This window comes from Molothrus ater, chromosome 7, assembly GCF_012460135.2.
Source record: "Molothrus ater isolate BHLD 08-10-18 breed brown headed cowbird chromosome 7, BPBGC_Mater_1.1, whole genome shotgun sequence".
NCBI classification, from domain to species: domain Eukaryota; kingdom Metazoa; phylum Chordata; class Aves; order Passeriformes; family Icteridae; genus Molothrus; species Molothrus ater.
In genome coordinates, this window is record NC_050484.2 from 1193323 (window position 1) to 1209147 (window position 15825).

General features: G+C 48.4%; 1 protein-coding gene across 1 annotated transcript in view; it reads left to right on the forward strand.

The window, feature by feature from the left end:
• Positions 1-13417, forward strand: part of TRPM8 (transient receptor potential cation channel subfamily M member 8) — a 34478-nt gene extending 21061 nt beyond the window's left edge. The window contains exons 16-24 of the mRNA XM_036387211.2: positions 1181-1272; positions 2002-2140; positions 2895-3066; positions 3869-4046; positions 5395-5585; positions 7268-7367; positions 8574-8607; positions 9889-9975; positions 11287-13417. Of these exons, the coding sequence (XP_036243104.2) occupies positions 1181-1272; positions 2002-2140; positions 2895-3066; positions 3869-4046; positions 5395-5585; positions 7268-7367; positions 8574-8607; positions 9889-9939 (957 nt within the window). The 3' untranslated portion in view covers positions 9940-9975; positions 11287-13417. The remainder of the gene's footprint in view (positions 1-1180; positions 1273-2001; positions 2141-2894; positions 3067-3868; positions 4047-5394; positions 5586-7267; positions 7368-8573; positions 8608-9888; positions 9976-11286) is intronic.
• Positions 13418-15825: the final 2408 nt, after the last annotated feature.

The window sequence follows — 15825 nt, forward strand, 5'->3', positions numbered from 1 at the left end:
TGTATTTAAAGAAATAAAAGAGAGGGGTATCTCAGATTGTGCTTTTACATCCAAGGCAAGTAAGGGCAGCTTGCCTGGGCTCCCATGTAGCTGTTGCAGTCAGATACCCAGTCCTGGAGAGAAATCAGCCCTTGGTCTGGAGCAGTCTCTGAAATGTAAGCCACTGGCTCAGCCCTGCTTTCACTTCTGGTGGTCCCAGGGATTTGTAAGTAGCTGGAGCTCTCCCAGTCCTGTTTAGAGCCATAGGGAAATTGGAGAGGCCTTTTCCCTGCTGTCTCCTTAGGCACATGGAGGTAGCCTCCAGCCAGGTGAGTGGGTGCACTGGTGGGGTGCGAAGGAGAGCCCTGTTTTCTCCTGTGGAGGAGGAATCTGGACAGAACCTCTGTGCACTTCACCTCTCAGCAGTAGGAACTGCTTGGAATTTGGAGAACTGCACCTCAGTCCCAGATGTTTTGTTTGATTTGGGAGCTCCTGGGCAGAGACAGCACCTAGGAGAGAGAATACTCCTTTTGATTTCTGATTGTTTCCCATAGAAGCACTAAGGCCAGAATTGCCTTCCTTGGATATGCCAGTTAGAGATTCACTGAGCAGTACTCTCCAAAACTTTGATTATTTCAGTGAAAATTGAAATTAAAAAGAATTATGATTGGGGATGCAGTTTATTTCTCCAGGCCTGGCAGAGGTTTGTCCTGGTGAAGCTTCTTGTTCTCATGAGTCACCTCTGAATTGACTCCTGAGGTTGGTTCTTGCACAGACTTGGGATCCAGGCTGCTGTGCCAGTCAGTCTGGGAATGAGCAGGGATTCTCACTAGACTTACAATTCAGAAATAGAGAGCTCTGTAGTTAAAAGAATAAATTAAGTCTGCATCTTGAATCCAAAGCATGTGCATGTAGCTGGGGGCAGATCAGTGAATGAGCTCTGTGAAGGGAGAGAAGCCAGGATGCATCAGCTACCCCTAAACTGTGACACCCCTCCCCTCTGCAGTGCTTCCTGGGTCACACCAAGACCCAAAAAACCAGCTTGCCAGTCACTTGTGGCATTGCTGGGTACACTAAAGCCCTCTTTCTGGGGAAATTGAAAGCCATCTGAACTTGGTGTTATCTGTTGTGTGACAAAAAGCTAATTGGGCAAGGAAACTGTGCTGTGTGGAGGTTACTTTCTGTTCTCTTTCCTTCCCAGTGGTACATGAATGGCAGCAAGTATTTCTCAGACTTGTGGAATGTTATGGATACCCTTGCAATCTTCTACTTCATAGCAGGGATTGTGTTCAGGTGAGTAGTGCCTTCTCTTGTGTCCATCTTACAGCTTTGCTTCCCTCCCTTAAGGTGGGTTTTTACTACAACCTGTAATGAAGTTTTGGGGAGCAGTGTGTTCATGAAATTCCCTTTATGAAGGCCCCAAACACTGACAAAAAAAAAAAAAAAAAAAATCAGGGGATCTTTAGGATTTTCTGTGGCTCCTGTTACTGGCTATTTAGTATGACCACCTGGGCCTTGTGTTCTATTTAAGAGGACTGGGATTGTCCCTACAGCAGCCCAACAATGTCATTATCTCCCAGAAGCTGCTCTACACGATGGGGTCAGTTAAAAACCATGGCAAAGAAATGATGGAAACACGTTTTCCAAAGGAATTGTTCAGTCAGCTGTAACTTAGTCCTTGTTGCCTCAGGGCAGTGGAGCAGTTGTTGCACTGTGGTGGTTTCACAGGGCTGTGGGAGTAGCTCCAGGTACAGATTTCTGTGCAGTTAATAGCTTTAAGGGTAAGAGAAAAAATGAGCAGGGATATGATGCATGTCAGGAAGGAAGGGTGTAATCAGTGTCCCTTAACCATCTCTGTCACCTGTCATTACATGGGGGAGGCCATGGGGCCCTGCATAGCTGTGCTCTGCTTTCCAATTACTCACCTTCCACTCTCCATTTCAATGTTTCTGTGTGGTTTTACCTGATTTCTGCATGATTCACCCAAGGCTTCTCTTTGTTTTCTTCTGCTGTCTCCATCAGGCTTCACTCTGATGAAAGCTCTTGGTATTCCGGGAGAGTAATTTTCTGTTTGGACTACATAGTTTTTACCCTGAGGCTCATCCACATTTTCACAGTTAGCAGGAATCTAGGACCTAAAATTATTATGCTGCAGAGGATGGTAAGATTCTGGCAGCTATTCAAGAGAGTCTAAATAAATGATGTGACACTTTTTTTTTTCCCTTCCCTCTTAAGAGCGAAATCACCATGTTCTGGTGATGGCAGCAAGTTTAATCTGCTAAACAGGATGAATTAAGATTTAAATGGGATCTAATTAAGAGCAGGGCATTTTTCTGTGTCAAGAGAGAGAATAAGGATCAGGCTGAAGAACAGAAGAGGAAATTTGCTTCCTGGTAGCTTTTGTCTTCCATACCTCAAACGTTTCAGTGGTATTTCTGTTGCTCCCATGAGTATTCCCCAAACAAGACAGTGATGATAGAGGGTACAGGAGGAGGATTTTGGTCCTCCACTGCATCCATCACACGAGTTCCTGAGGAAGAGGGTGCTGAGGGTCCTCTCCTACAGTGCTAGAAATTCATGAGCCCATTGGCCAGAGTGTCTGTGCTGTAAATGCTGGTTGGAAGCCATCCAGAGTGGCATTTCCAGAAGCTTTCATCTCACAGGGATAAGGTGAGCCACAGTCCTTTTTACCTGGTTCTGGCTTTTGTGGAGCCTGTGTGATGCCAGGGGGATATCCTGTATTCCAAAACATGCCTTGCTTTTGTGGTTGCATAAATACCTTTGAAGTTCTCTGAATGGGAGTGGTCACTTGTTACCATGTGCGTTGGTGAAACGAGGAGCAAAAAGCCATCCATGTGTGGCTTGCACCATATCTACAGTGGGGCACTGATTGATGCCTGCTGTCCCTTTTTCAGATGATAGATGTCTTCTTCTTCCTCTTCCTCTTTGCTGTGTGGATGGTGGCCTTTGGTGTGGCCAGGCAAGGCATCCTGAGGAAGAACGAGCACCGCTGGGAGTGGATCTTCCGCTCAGTCATCTACGAGCCCTACCTGGCCATGTTTGGCCAGTACCCTGATGATATTGATGGTATTTACCTTCTGGGCGGTCTCTCCTGGCTGGGTCCAAGGCTCTGTACTCCTAAATGTTGTCCAGCCCTGTGCTGACCCCTTGCCTCCAAGTCTAAAGGGGAGCAAGGATGGAGGGATGAGGGCAGGAGCTGGGGCTGGGCCCATGTCTGGGTTTGAAAAGATGGGTGTCTGCTAAGGAAGGCAGGAGCCTCCCCTGAAATGGAAAATGGAAAACCACCCCTCCCTTTTCTGAATTGCTATAAATTTTAAATTAAGGGGATCTCAAACAAAAAAATATGGGAGCAGGAAATAACAGTTCTTTAATAGGCAAGAAGATAAAAAGATAAACAATGCAATAAACTAAAACACTGACAGAGTCAGAACCCAACCTGACACCCTGTGGGTCAGGGTGTTGGTGTCAGTCCCATTGGAAATGTGGCTGCAGCCCTCCTGCAGTGTCAGGGCTGGTTCTGTTGGAGCAGGGATCCTGTAGAGAAGGATGGATTCTTCCTCTGAAGATCCAGTGGAAGAGAGCAGCTGCTGTTCCTCTGGGAAATCCAGTAGAGAAAAGCCATGCTGGTGTTCCAGAACCTCCACATTATATTGGGGTAGAATGCTTGGCTCCTCCCTCTGGGCTCACATCTCCCAGTGGGATGCTGTAGTTCTTATCAATCATGCAGTGACATTCAATAGCCTCTTATCAGCAGGTGTCTCCCCAGACAACAGCCATACAGATGGTGAATAGAACACAATTTGCTTGGCAATCCAGGAGAGCCCAGCAGAACAGGAGCTCACTGTTTGCTCTGCACTCTCTCTCTGAGGTACCACCTACAACTTTGACCACTGCACCTTTTCTGGGAACGAGTCCAAGCCCCTGTGTGTGGAGCTGGATGCCAACAACCAGCCCCGCTTCCCCGAGTGGATCACCATTCCCCTGGTGTGCATTTACATGCTCTCCACCAACATCCTCCTGGTCAACCTGCTCGTGGCCATGTTCGGGTGCGTACCCCAGGAGCTTCCCGGCCATCCCAGCACTGGCATTTCCCCGGGAAAGGGAGTGCACTGCTGGAAAAGAGGAGGAAGCCACCCCATGCCTCTGCAGCTGTCCCTGCAGCCTGGGGGAGGTGGTGCAGTGTCCTGGGCAGGGATTGCTGCCTGTCCTTGGCCTCCATCTCTGAGCATCCTCTGGGCTGTGGGCTTGGTGTGAACGCCCGTGGGTCACACAGGGGGTGATGCTGGGTCAGGGCCTTCTTGCCCAGTGTGAGCTGCTGCCCCAGTGACCTTGCTAGAGTGAGTAAATGAGTTGTTCTCACTCTTCAGGACACTGTGGTTTAGTTAACCTGAACTTGCTCCTCCAAAGGTTGTTGCTTTGCTGGGTTCACACAGTGCTTTGTGCTGCAGGTTTGATCTGTGTCTGCAGTGTCCTTAATACCTCTACTACAAATCTTAGGAGCTTTTAAATTTCTTGTTAGTGTTCTAGATTTAGATTTGGGCTTTTTTTGGTTTTTTTTTTTTTTTTTTCCTAAGAAGAGAGTTATCTGCTCAGTTAATAAGACACAATATCTTGTGAAGAAGCATCCTGTTCTCATGTGTCTAGGCTAGAAGATTGCTTAGAGCTGAGGTAGTAAAAGTACATGGAGCATTTTCTTCCTATTCAGATTTTTTCCAGTTTATTTGTAACTTCAAGGGGTTTTTTTCCTACTGTCTTAGTTCCACCCATTTGCAAATTACTAAGAAGGAGAACAGGCTAAATAACCTCCTAGTCAATAAATGAATGATTGGGGCCCCTAACATCAGAAGCTGCTGGGATGAGTCCAGAGGAGATTTTCCAAGGGCTGGAGCCCCTCTGTTCTGGAGCCAGCCTGGGAGAGCTGGGGGTGCTCACCTGGAGAAGAGAAGACTCCAGAGAGACCTCAGAGCCCCTTCCAGGCCCTAAAGGGGCTCCAGGAGAGCTGGAGAGGGACTGGGGACAAGGCATGGAGGGACAGAACACAGGGAATGGCTCCCACTGCCAGAGGGCAGGGATGGATGGGATATTGGGAATTAGGAATTGTTCCCTGGCAGGGTGGGCAGGCCCTGGCACTGCCCAGAGCAGCTGTGGCTGCCCCTGGGAGTGTCCCAGGCCAGGTTGGACAGGGCTTGGAGCAACCTGGGATGGTGGAAGGTGTCCCTGCCCATGGCAGGGGTGGAATGGGATGAGCTTAAGGTCACTCCCAAGCCAAACCACTCTGAGATTCTGTGGCTATAAAACCATGGCCTGGTACAGTAGAGGAATGCTCTGTTCTTGGCTCTGCTGCAGCTCTTTGGTGAATAACTCATGCTGGGTGTGTTCTCTCTTTCCCACCAGCTACACAGTTGGATCAGTGCAGGAGAACAATGACCAGGTGTGGAAGTTCCAGCGTTTTTTCCTGGTGCAGGAATACTGCAGTCGCCTGACCATCCCCTTCCCCTTTGTCATCTTTGCCTACATATACATGGTGCTGAGGAAATGCTTCAAGTGCTGCTGTAACAAGGAAAGCAAAGAGCCATCCATTTGTTGTGAGTTGGATTTGTCCTCGTTGCCCAAAAGTCACCTCTGCAGCAGGTGCATTGTAGTGCCTCCATGGCATCCTGTGCTTATTCCAGGAATTTTGTGCTGTGCTGGGAAATTTCCAAGGGCCATGTAGACATCTGTCATGCAAATCCACTGTGCTGCTGGAAATCTCTTCAGTAAGATGGAAGTTTTCAAGTGAGATTTAGCCAGTGCTCTCTTGTCCAAGCCATTTTGATGTAGAATTGCCTTGTGTGTGTAAATCATTAAGACTTCACATTAATCCTAACTCTTTAAGGCTGCCTGTGCTGTTTCCCAGCTTTGCAAGGTTTTTTGTAATTCATTCTGCTTGCTAGGGAGTGACTGAAAGAAAATAAACAGTTTCCATGTAGCCAAATGAGCAAACCACCTCCAAAATGACAAATCAGTTCTTGAGCTATTTCTCCTTTAATTTCTCTGTCAGAGGACACAGATAGGAATTGTTTTAACAAGCTTTCCCCCCACCTCTCCAGCAAATGCAGTGTTTTCTCAGCTGAGAGAGCATAAGTTGAGTTAATTGACAGGCCTGCTCCCATCCATCAGCAACCTGCCTGTTGCTCTGCAGCAGAAGCTGGATTTGTTACCAGTTTAGGAGGAAGAGCCTGCTTTGGCTATAAAATTGCTTAGCACTAAATCATTTTGGCTGTCCAAATTGCTGTGTGGATTCCTTCCACATTCCAGAAGCTGTTGGATGGCAGATATTCCTGCTCAAATGATGCACAGTGGATGCTGCAGCTCTGAAAGAATGGGAGAGTTAATTAGAGCCAGAAAATTATTGTGGTTTTGCTGATGATGGGAACTGAGAACTCTGTGGAGGAAGCACATTGATGTATTGACTGTTATAAAATCCTGCCTTCCCATTTAACTCTTATGGAAGTGGTTGGGATTTGGGTGCTTAAATGCTTGTTGGAATGTAGGAGAACAGCTGAGGGGTGTGTGAGCTCAGAGGAGCACTGGGTGGATGGAAAGGGACTTCAGCCCTGGGCTTCTTTTGTCTCAGTTAATTTTATTTTTTTTTCTTTAAATCCCTGTGGTTTACCCTATCCTCCTGGAACATGATAAAATGCTGAAGTATTACCCTGGAAGGCTTTGATGCCTCAAAGTGGGCTCCTCTGTATCAACTCTTGAATTTACAGCACCACCACAAAATGCTTCTTAGAGAAGACAATTTTTCATCATTCTGGAGGGTTTCAGTTCAGTGAAAAATCCTACATTGTGGTTCTTAGAAGTGTTACTCTTAATGATCCAATATGGGATAATGTAGAACAAATGGAAAGCTCAAACCCAGATGGGAACTTGCTAGAATGTCCTGTACCTGTTGAAGCAGAGGCACCTGTGTTAACCAAGACTCAGAGAAGTCCAGAAAGACTTTTGGAGCTTGTAAGGTTGGGGAGGATGGGAGGTGTTTTTTGTTTGTTTGGCTGTTTTGGGTTTTATGTTTGCTCATATTTTGTATTTTTAAGTGACTCTGGAGCATTCAGTGCAAGGTGTTGGTGTCACATCTGTCAGGGGTGGGCAGTGGGGCTGTGAGTGCTCAGGATGTGGAGAAGGGAATCATTCACCTCAGAATGCACACACTGACCCAGTCTTTTTGCACCTTGGCTTTGGAAAGACAAATTAAGCTTTTTTTTCCTTCAAATACATTTCCCAGGCTCAAGAAATGAGGACAATGAAATCCTGGCATGGGAAGCTGTCATGAAGGAAAATTACCTCGTGAAAATCAATACAAAAGCAAATGATTCATCAGAAGAGTAAGCCTGCCCATCTTTGTCTTCATTCTCTTAATTTTCTCTTGAACATTTCTAGTGAAGGCAAGTTTTCAGCAGCTCTAAATGTTTACAAATTAATGAGTAAGTAAGCAATCTCAGCATAAACATGCTTTTTATTTCTAAAGTGAAATGGTGCTTTTTTTTTTGCCTGCTGCAGAGAGGAAAATGTCTTCCCATGGTGTTTTGAGATCTCATCATGGGAAGCAGTGCCACAGCTGACTCTTGTTGTAGGACTAGTTTAGGTTGGATGTTAGGAAAAAGTTCTTGATGGAAAGGGTTGTCCAGCCTGTCCAGCCCTGGAACAGACTGCCCAGGGCAGTGGTGGCACCCCTGTCACAGGGTGGGGATTTAAAAGCTGTGTGGATGTGGCACTTGGGGACACAAGTTAGTGGTGGAATTGGTTGGACTCAATCTTTTCCAACCCAGATTATTCTATGGTTATACATTTAGCAGAGAATGTTTGCCACTGGATCTGGAATCTCTGACATTCCCACAGCAGTAATCCAGATGGAGATGTGTACTTAATAACATGAGTAGGGAAGACCTCTGAGGAGGGGAGATGATCTTTGGAATCATGGTATTTGGGGCTTGGACACTTAGACTTGGATGTTTCTTTGACTGCCAGCTCATGAAAACATAATCTTTGGGATCTATCTCACTGTTTTCAGAGTAATAGTATAAGAGAAAAAAGAAACAGAAAGAAAGCAAGAAAACAGAATGCTGCTAGAGAGCAAAACCTGCTCTGTATGATTGTTTAACTTTGCTAACTTCGGGCAGCCTGAGTATTTCCCTTCATCAGAGAGAGCTGATAGGAATGGGCAAGAAAAACCACACCCTTCCTATCTGTGGGCATGAACATTGCTGTCCACAGATAAGTGTTTAGGATAACATTACCCAGAGACACCCAGCATTGGGTAAGAAGCCAAACAAATACCAAAACCATCTCCTTGGTACTGGAAGCAGAAGTGTCTTGAAAAGGAAAATGGAATAGCATCCTACTACTACTACTACTAATAATAATAATTTCCATGTTAGTTCGTTCACTTGTACTAAAAATGATGCCAGTCATGTGCAGCCCTGCTTCCCTGGGAGGATGAAGCCCTGGGGGAGGTGGGGTGTGGTAATTGGCCAAGTTTTCCTTGGTATCCAGACTGATCCCTTTGCTCTATGTTCTTCTTCTGCTTCTAGGATGGTGCATCGATTCAGACAGCTGGATGCAAAGGTACTTCTGTCCCAGACTGCTCTGGGCAATGTGATTCTCTCTGGTGAAGCAGGGGATGTTCCATGGCAAGGAAAATGAGCCTCCCAGAGTTGTGTGCAGTCTTTGTCACTGTCACCAGGGCCCCATTTTAATTTTACCCTGCTGTTTTGATTCCATGGACAGGAACGTGTAGGGAGTGTACTGATTAGGACAAGAGGGAATGGTTTGGAACATAGAGCAGGATTAGGTGGGATAATGGGAAGAAATTCTTGGCTGTGAGGGTGGGCAGGCCCTGGCACAGGGTGCCCAGAGCAGTTGTGGCTGCCCCTGGATCCCTGGAAGTGCCCAAGGCCAGGTTGGATGGGTTTGGAGCAGCCTGTGTCCCTGCCCACAGCAGGGGTGGAATACAATGAGCTGTCAGATCCCTTCCAAGCCACAAGAGCTTCATATTGTGCAGGAAAATGAAGCAGAAAGACACTTGCTTAGTGCTGGAGGAGTGTTTCTCAGTATTCCTTGTGGGATGGAATAAAATAAAAGCAATTTCCACCTTAAACTGCAGCACTGAGCTGTGTAACAGGCCCATGAAACACCAATGGGAAGAAGGGGTGTCACACACCTGACATGTCCCCTTGCCAAGGTGTCTGTCAATTTTAGCTTCTGGTGCTGTTGGCATGGGGTCATTAAGCAATAGAAAGCTACCAATCTACCAGAGAGCACATTATGAGAATTGCCATACAAATAATCTTTTTATGACTGTGATGTTGAAAAGACCTTCCCAGTGGGTATTTTCTGAGGCTTGACTGAATTATCTGTTTGGCCTCTGAAGTGGGGAGTGGCTTTGGTATGAAGCACAGACTTTTGAGAAGCTCACAGGTGAAAAGAGCCACATATACTTCAGAGTACATATTTTGGTTGCTGTCAAATAATTTAGATTGCAAAATGATAGTTTGCTTCCCAAGACTGAAAGGGAAGTGGTGAGTGAGTCTGTGGCTAGTGATGCTGCTCTTGAAACTGAAAGGAGATCCTCCTAACCTTAATTCTCTCCTGAAAAGAAATAGCCATCTCTTGTTTCCCTCTTCTGCTAACTGCTGGTTAACCCACTGAAATACAGAGGCATCAGGGCTGGCTGCATTAATTGCCCTGATGAACACTGTAATTGGGAGTGTCTTCTTGAGCACTCTTGCATTTGGTGCAATACTTGAAGAGGCAATTACTCATTACTTCCTTTTCTCATTAGCATTGCTTTCCTTCAGCTAGATAGACTTTACCAAAATAACCTCCTTCTTCTTTGTTTTTTTAAAGCTCTCTGATTTGAAAGGCCTTCTGAAAGAGATTTCCAGTAAAATTAAATGAGTGCAACTGAAATCCAAGAGCAGCTACTGGAGCAGGGTAAGCCCTCTTTAAATCCATTCTCTGCCTTGAAAAAGCCTACCAGCATTTATGGTGTTCAATAGGTGTGTCTTTGGAAGAAGAGCTAGCATTAATTGTTGATGCTTGTATTCATATTGTCTGATACTGGGAAAGAAAGGAGACTGGAGTTCTGTTCCTCATTTGTGTTTTTCTTTCTGAAAAAATACAGTTTTCCATCTGGGGTTTCTATCAAATTTTGGCACTGTTTAAAATACCTTGTTTTGCTCACTTGCCTTTGAAAAACTGTGACTAACCCAAGGTTATTTCAGTTGTCTTTGTGTTGGAGGGCCTCTAGAAAATGCAGGGCTGCTGTGCTGGATCCTCTACCCTTGGTACCTTTTAACTCTGAAGAGCAGTCAACCCGAATAGAAAAGACAGAAGTGAGGGCAGGAGTAAGGTTTATTTTTCCATTATCAAAGTGGGGCATTAGGCTGAATTAGCCTTCCTGTGTCCTGTACAATAAACTGCAGTGTGACGAGCTGACCCAAAGCCTCTGGTCCAGCTGAGTGTCTGGTCATCAGCTTCTGTACTTTCACCTCCAGTTTTAAGGAAGAATTAATTGGCTTGGATCCCACAGTGGGGTGTGAAAGCAGACAGAACACTGATGGATGCAGAGAACACTGTCATCTTTAGAGACAGCAGGTTAAGAAGTGTAACTGCTGAATGGGAGAATCTGGAACAACTTGATCAGCCTGGACATTAGGGCCTGGCTTCTCCTTCCACAGAGTGGTTTTGTCCAGGAGAACTTAAACCTGTGCCAAACATTCCCAGTTTTCCTGGGAAAACTGAATATTCACTTGAGCCAAGTTCCATTTAGTCATGAATGACTTGCAACCACCTAATAAAATCTACAAGGATCACCAGTTCCTGGGCTGGTTCTAGGAGGTGCTGGACTTCAAGTGGCCTAAAAAACAGGCTGTAGAAGAGATAGTGGAACACTGGAGGCCATTTAGGCCAGCACAGATCAAAGGGAGCTGCAGTGTGGCTGGAAAAAGGCTGTAATTAGATACATTGGGCCAGCCTGGGACAAGGCTCAGCAGCTTATGATGGAGCTTGTGGAAAGGGATCTCTCATTAGAGATGATAGTGCCTTCAGAAGAATCCTAGAATCCCAGAATGGCTTGGGTTGGAAGGGACCTTTAAGTTCATCCAGTTCCACCCTCTGCCAGGGCAGGGACATCCTTCCCTGGACAAGGCATCCAGTCACCTGAGCTGATGTGGAGAGGATGAAAGCAAAGCCTTGAGGTGGGCTGGGAGCTCTACTCTCCAATTCTTTCTGTTGCTCACACAGGTACCCATTCATGAAGAACAATTGCTCGGAGCTGGCAGTAACCCCCAAGCAGATGGCAACAGAGGCACCAGACTATCACTGTCTCAGCAGGAGTCAGCAGGATTTTCTTGCTATTTTTATTTTTGTTGATCAAACAGCCCTTTCTGCTTGTGGCAAGGTTGTGGGGAAACAGGAGATGACTGCTGATCTCCTGACATGATTCCTGCATTACCCAAACTCTTCTCATCTTCCCTAATGTCCAGTGGCAGCAATTAGTCCTTGTAAGCTGCTGTTGCAAAGCACTCCTATTTTTAAGAGTTCTGCTACTGTTGCCAAAATCCCTTTGCTTTTCCATTTCACTCAAAGGGACCTGTGCATGGGTTTCCTTCAAGCACTAATTGCTTGTCTGAATGAATCCACCTCCCTTCCCATTCCATCCTGTAGTAGCTGGATCTTGCTTGTTGCTTGCAGAGGCTGTCTGTCAGACCTGCTGGGGTCTGGAATGCTGGTGTGCCAGAATGCAATGGATTTTGGCATCATCCCCCTGAGGAAAGCCTTTGGTCCAACCCTGCATCCCTATTTCAGACTGTACAGGAACATTGTGGACTTGTTCCCACCCTACCTGAAACCTTTCAGCACTGCAGAAGTTCAGCTATTACAGCCCTGCATGGAAGAGACATTAATTCAATGTCTCTTCAATGTCTTTCACTGATTCACAACCTGGAAGTGATTCCAAAGGCTTTGTGGGCAAACCTTGCTTGGTTTCATTAGTGAAAATTTGCATCCTGGGAATGTTGGAACTCATTTGACTTTTCCAACGTGTGTTTGCTGATGTTTCCATCTGGAAATGGAGAAGAGGTTGTTGGAACCTTTAAATAGAGCAATGCTCCATATGGTGAGGTGGTGCTTTGTGCTTTCTGTCTAAAACTGCAGCTGAATTCTGTCACATTTGTTTGGTACAACTGAGAGCACAGCCAAGTGAAGGCACTACAAAGAGCATTTATTTACAGGGCACTGTATCAATCTTCCTTCCCAGGGTCTAGGAATCATGGAATCATAGACTCACTAGAGGAAAGGGCCTGCAAGGATCATGGAGCCCAACCCCTGGCCCTGCACAGACAGCCCAACAACCCCACCCTGTGCATCCCTGGGACCATTGTTCAAATGTTCCTTGGGCTCTGCCCAGCACCCTCTGGGGGAAGAACCTTTCCCTGATCTCCCTCCTGCCCCTGCCCTGCCACAGCTCCAGCCATTCCCTCAGGTGCTGTCCCTGTCACAGAGAGCAGAGATTGGAGCTGTCCCTCAGGAGGAAGCTGCCAGCCATACTGAGACCTCCTCCCTCTCTCTCCTCCTCTTCTCCAAGCTGAATAAGCCAATTGAATTCAGCTGTTCCTCATACAGTTTCCCCTCCTGTCCCCTCATCATCTTCATGCCCCTTTTTGGATACTCTCTGCTAGCTTTATATCCTTATGATATGTTCAGAGAGGTTGCTGCTCTTCTCTCCCTGCATCTCATGACCCAGCTGTACTGTATGCTGTGCATGACACCATCCTGGGGAATCCAGCACTAACAATAGCCCTGGTATCTGTTTACATGGGGAAATACCTGCTGCTGAAAAGTAAAGGAGCCAGGCTTTCACTGATTCACATGGCAGTTAGCTTGCTTCATAAATTCTTGAGATAAGGTTGCTTTCTGGAAATTATTTTTCCCATATCATCTGTCTGTCTTGGATGTGAAAATTGTGCTTTTTGTTCACTCCCTTCCTATATAAAACCTGTGGAATCCTTTGAACCCTTCAGGGAAATCCCAAGGGCCTTGCCTTGGAAGAATATACAATAGAGTCTCCACCTAGACTGAAAGAGAAGACTTCTGGACTTCTGCCATGGAGCCTTGCAACACTATGAACCACCCTTGTTCCTTCCCCCATACGTCCCAAACTCTCATGGTTTTTCCTTTTCCTGTTTCCTCATTGGTTGGGGTACCCCTGGTGGCCAGCCCTGTCTTCCCTGAAAGCCAATCCCTTTTGCACTGCCCTTTGTGCTGCCCCCATTTGCCCACTGACCCCTACTTAACCTGGTGCAGAGCATATGTCCAGGTCTTTCTCCCTGATCCCTTTGGCATGGTGGATGCAATAAACCTTTACTGGAATACATCATACAAAGACCCTTCCTGTCTTTCCTCTGCTGAGCTAGCTGTGCTCTGTGTGTGTGTGTGTGCAAGGACTTGAAATGGCTGCTCTTGTGGCCTTGCTCCAAGCGGCGTCTGAAGGAGATGCTTTGAAGAAGGCTGCAGCACTTCTGCCACGCTGCCACGTGGAAACAAAAACCTGCTGTGTGATTGCCCAAAGCTCTGGAGATATGTTGCTGTGTGAATGTAACTGTGAAGCCTTGTTCTGTCAGGTCTGAATTCTGGAGTCAATCCAGGTCCAGCGCTGCATCCAGGGGCGCCAGCCTGCGCCTCACACGCCGCTCCCTTCCCAGAGGCCACGGGGGCTCTGCTCCAGGCTCCCGTGGGCCCCAGCCGGGTGCCCATGGAGCTCCGGCCCGGCAGGGCTGCGGGCCGGCACCGCGGCTCCCCGGGCAGCAGCCGGCCCTCTGCCCCCTGCCCTCGGGAGCCCTTGGCCAGCGGCTGCTGGCCGTGCCTCAGGCCTGTGCGGCCTACTTTCAGCACTTGCATTGGCTGCTCCTTTAGGGTGCTTGCACCATACTCAGAGACACAGAACACCTTCTCTTTCTCCTCCATGAGTTATCCCTGTCTTCTGCACTTTCCCAATGCATGGGATATTAGGTGCTGGCCTCAGACACACAAACAATGCTGCAATAAACTTTAAACTCGACTGGTTTTTTATTCCAGAAGGCACGAAAAACCTGCAGAAAAGTCCAGAGAGACATGATTGTGTCTCTGTAGAGTCTCTCTATCCTGTGAAATGCAGTAGCTGTTGGTGCTTTTGTGCAGTTGCTAATCCCTACTATGGAAAAGTACATTTCAGGAAGGAGCAACATCATCTAACAGAGACCAAGTGTTGCCAGCAGTTGCTCCAGGTGCTCCGGCCATCAGCCCCTGCAGGAAGGAGCACAGCCCCCAATGCAGGTGGGCTTTGGCTCCCTGTGGCACAGAAGCCCCCCGGGGGCACAGGTCTCTGGGGCAGGAGAAGGGCACCAGCGCTGCCAGGGCTCAGGGGGTGGCAGCTCTGCTTGGGCAAGGACTCTGCCATGGAATGGAACCCCGTGTCCAAGGCCCCTTTGTGACACGTGGGAAAGAGAAGCTTGCCCAGGTTCTCTGAACACGCAAGGGGGCACAACGGGACAGAGCAGTGCTGTGAGGAGCCCTCGCACAGTGCAGTCGTTCGTGTCCCACCCAGAGCTTTTCTGAAGCGTTGTTCCTTTAGCTGAGCTCGAGGCCAGACCACAGGACTTGCTGACCCGTGGTCTCCCTGAGGCCTTCTGCAGCTGCCCTTGAGGGCAGAGTGTGGGACTTGGTGTCCCGGAGCTTTTCCAAGGCATCTCACCTGCAAGAAGCTCCAGTCACTGACAAGGAGCAGAGAGCCCCGAGAGTGCTCAAGATGGCCTGGGTGGACGAGGAGGAAGAAGGCCCTGGAGCTGCCCCAGCACAGGAGACCGAGGAGGTGGTGCCATTCCATCCACCGCAGGAGGGTGAGTGGCACAGCTGGGCCGCAGGAATGGTGCCTGCAGCCGGCTTGACCCCATGCCATGCCATGCCATGCCATTCCCTGGGGAAATGCCCACAGACAGAACGGAAGAGGGCCCGGGCAGACACCCTGCAGTGGCCCTGCTCCATCCCCCGGGGCATCCTGGGGCTCTCCCAGCCTGGGAGGGCGCAGGGCTGGGCTGTGTTCTCCGGCCTCTCCCGCAGCCCCTCAGCTCTGGCTGCGCTCGCTCTTTGCCAGATGCAGCCCTGGAGCGCACACAAGAGCAGGAATCCATCCGTGGCCGCTTCCGCAGCACAGCGCAGGTACCTGCAGCCACCCCCACCTGGGCTGGGCCTGCTGTCCCTGCTCAGCCCAGCACCGTGTGTGCAGCATTCCATGCAACATCCCCGGCTTCCTGCCCTTCTCCTACAGTTTTACTGGAAATTCATCAAGAGCATTCAGCAGGAAGACACCAGCACTATGGGGACTGGGCTCAGAGCACAGTCTGAGCTCCTCAAACATAAGACCAGTGCCACCCTGCTGCATTTCCTCGTGGAGAAGGGTGTTCCCAGGCCAGAACAAGTAAGCAGCCTGTGGCCAGGCTTCAATTCCCGCGTGAGTCATGTGGCTTCCCGAGCCATGCCTGCTGGTCCCTGGGGAGCCTTTGAGGCCATGGCAGTGCGCACAGAAGGGAAGCACTTTTCTGGGGAAGCTGGAAACTTTGCTCCATCTGGCAGCTTCCCAAGTCTCCCCATGCCTTCTACAGGTGCACTACCTCACTGAGCTGCCTCCCAGCTCTCTGCCCTCTCATAGGCACAGCTGCCAGGACGGTGCCCGTGCCCTGTGCTGCTGCCTGGGCCCAGCCCTGTGCGGTTCCGGGCTCCTGCCGGCCGGCTCCCTGTCACTGCCCT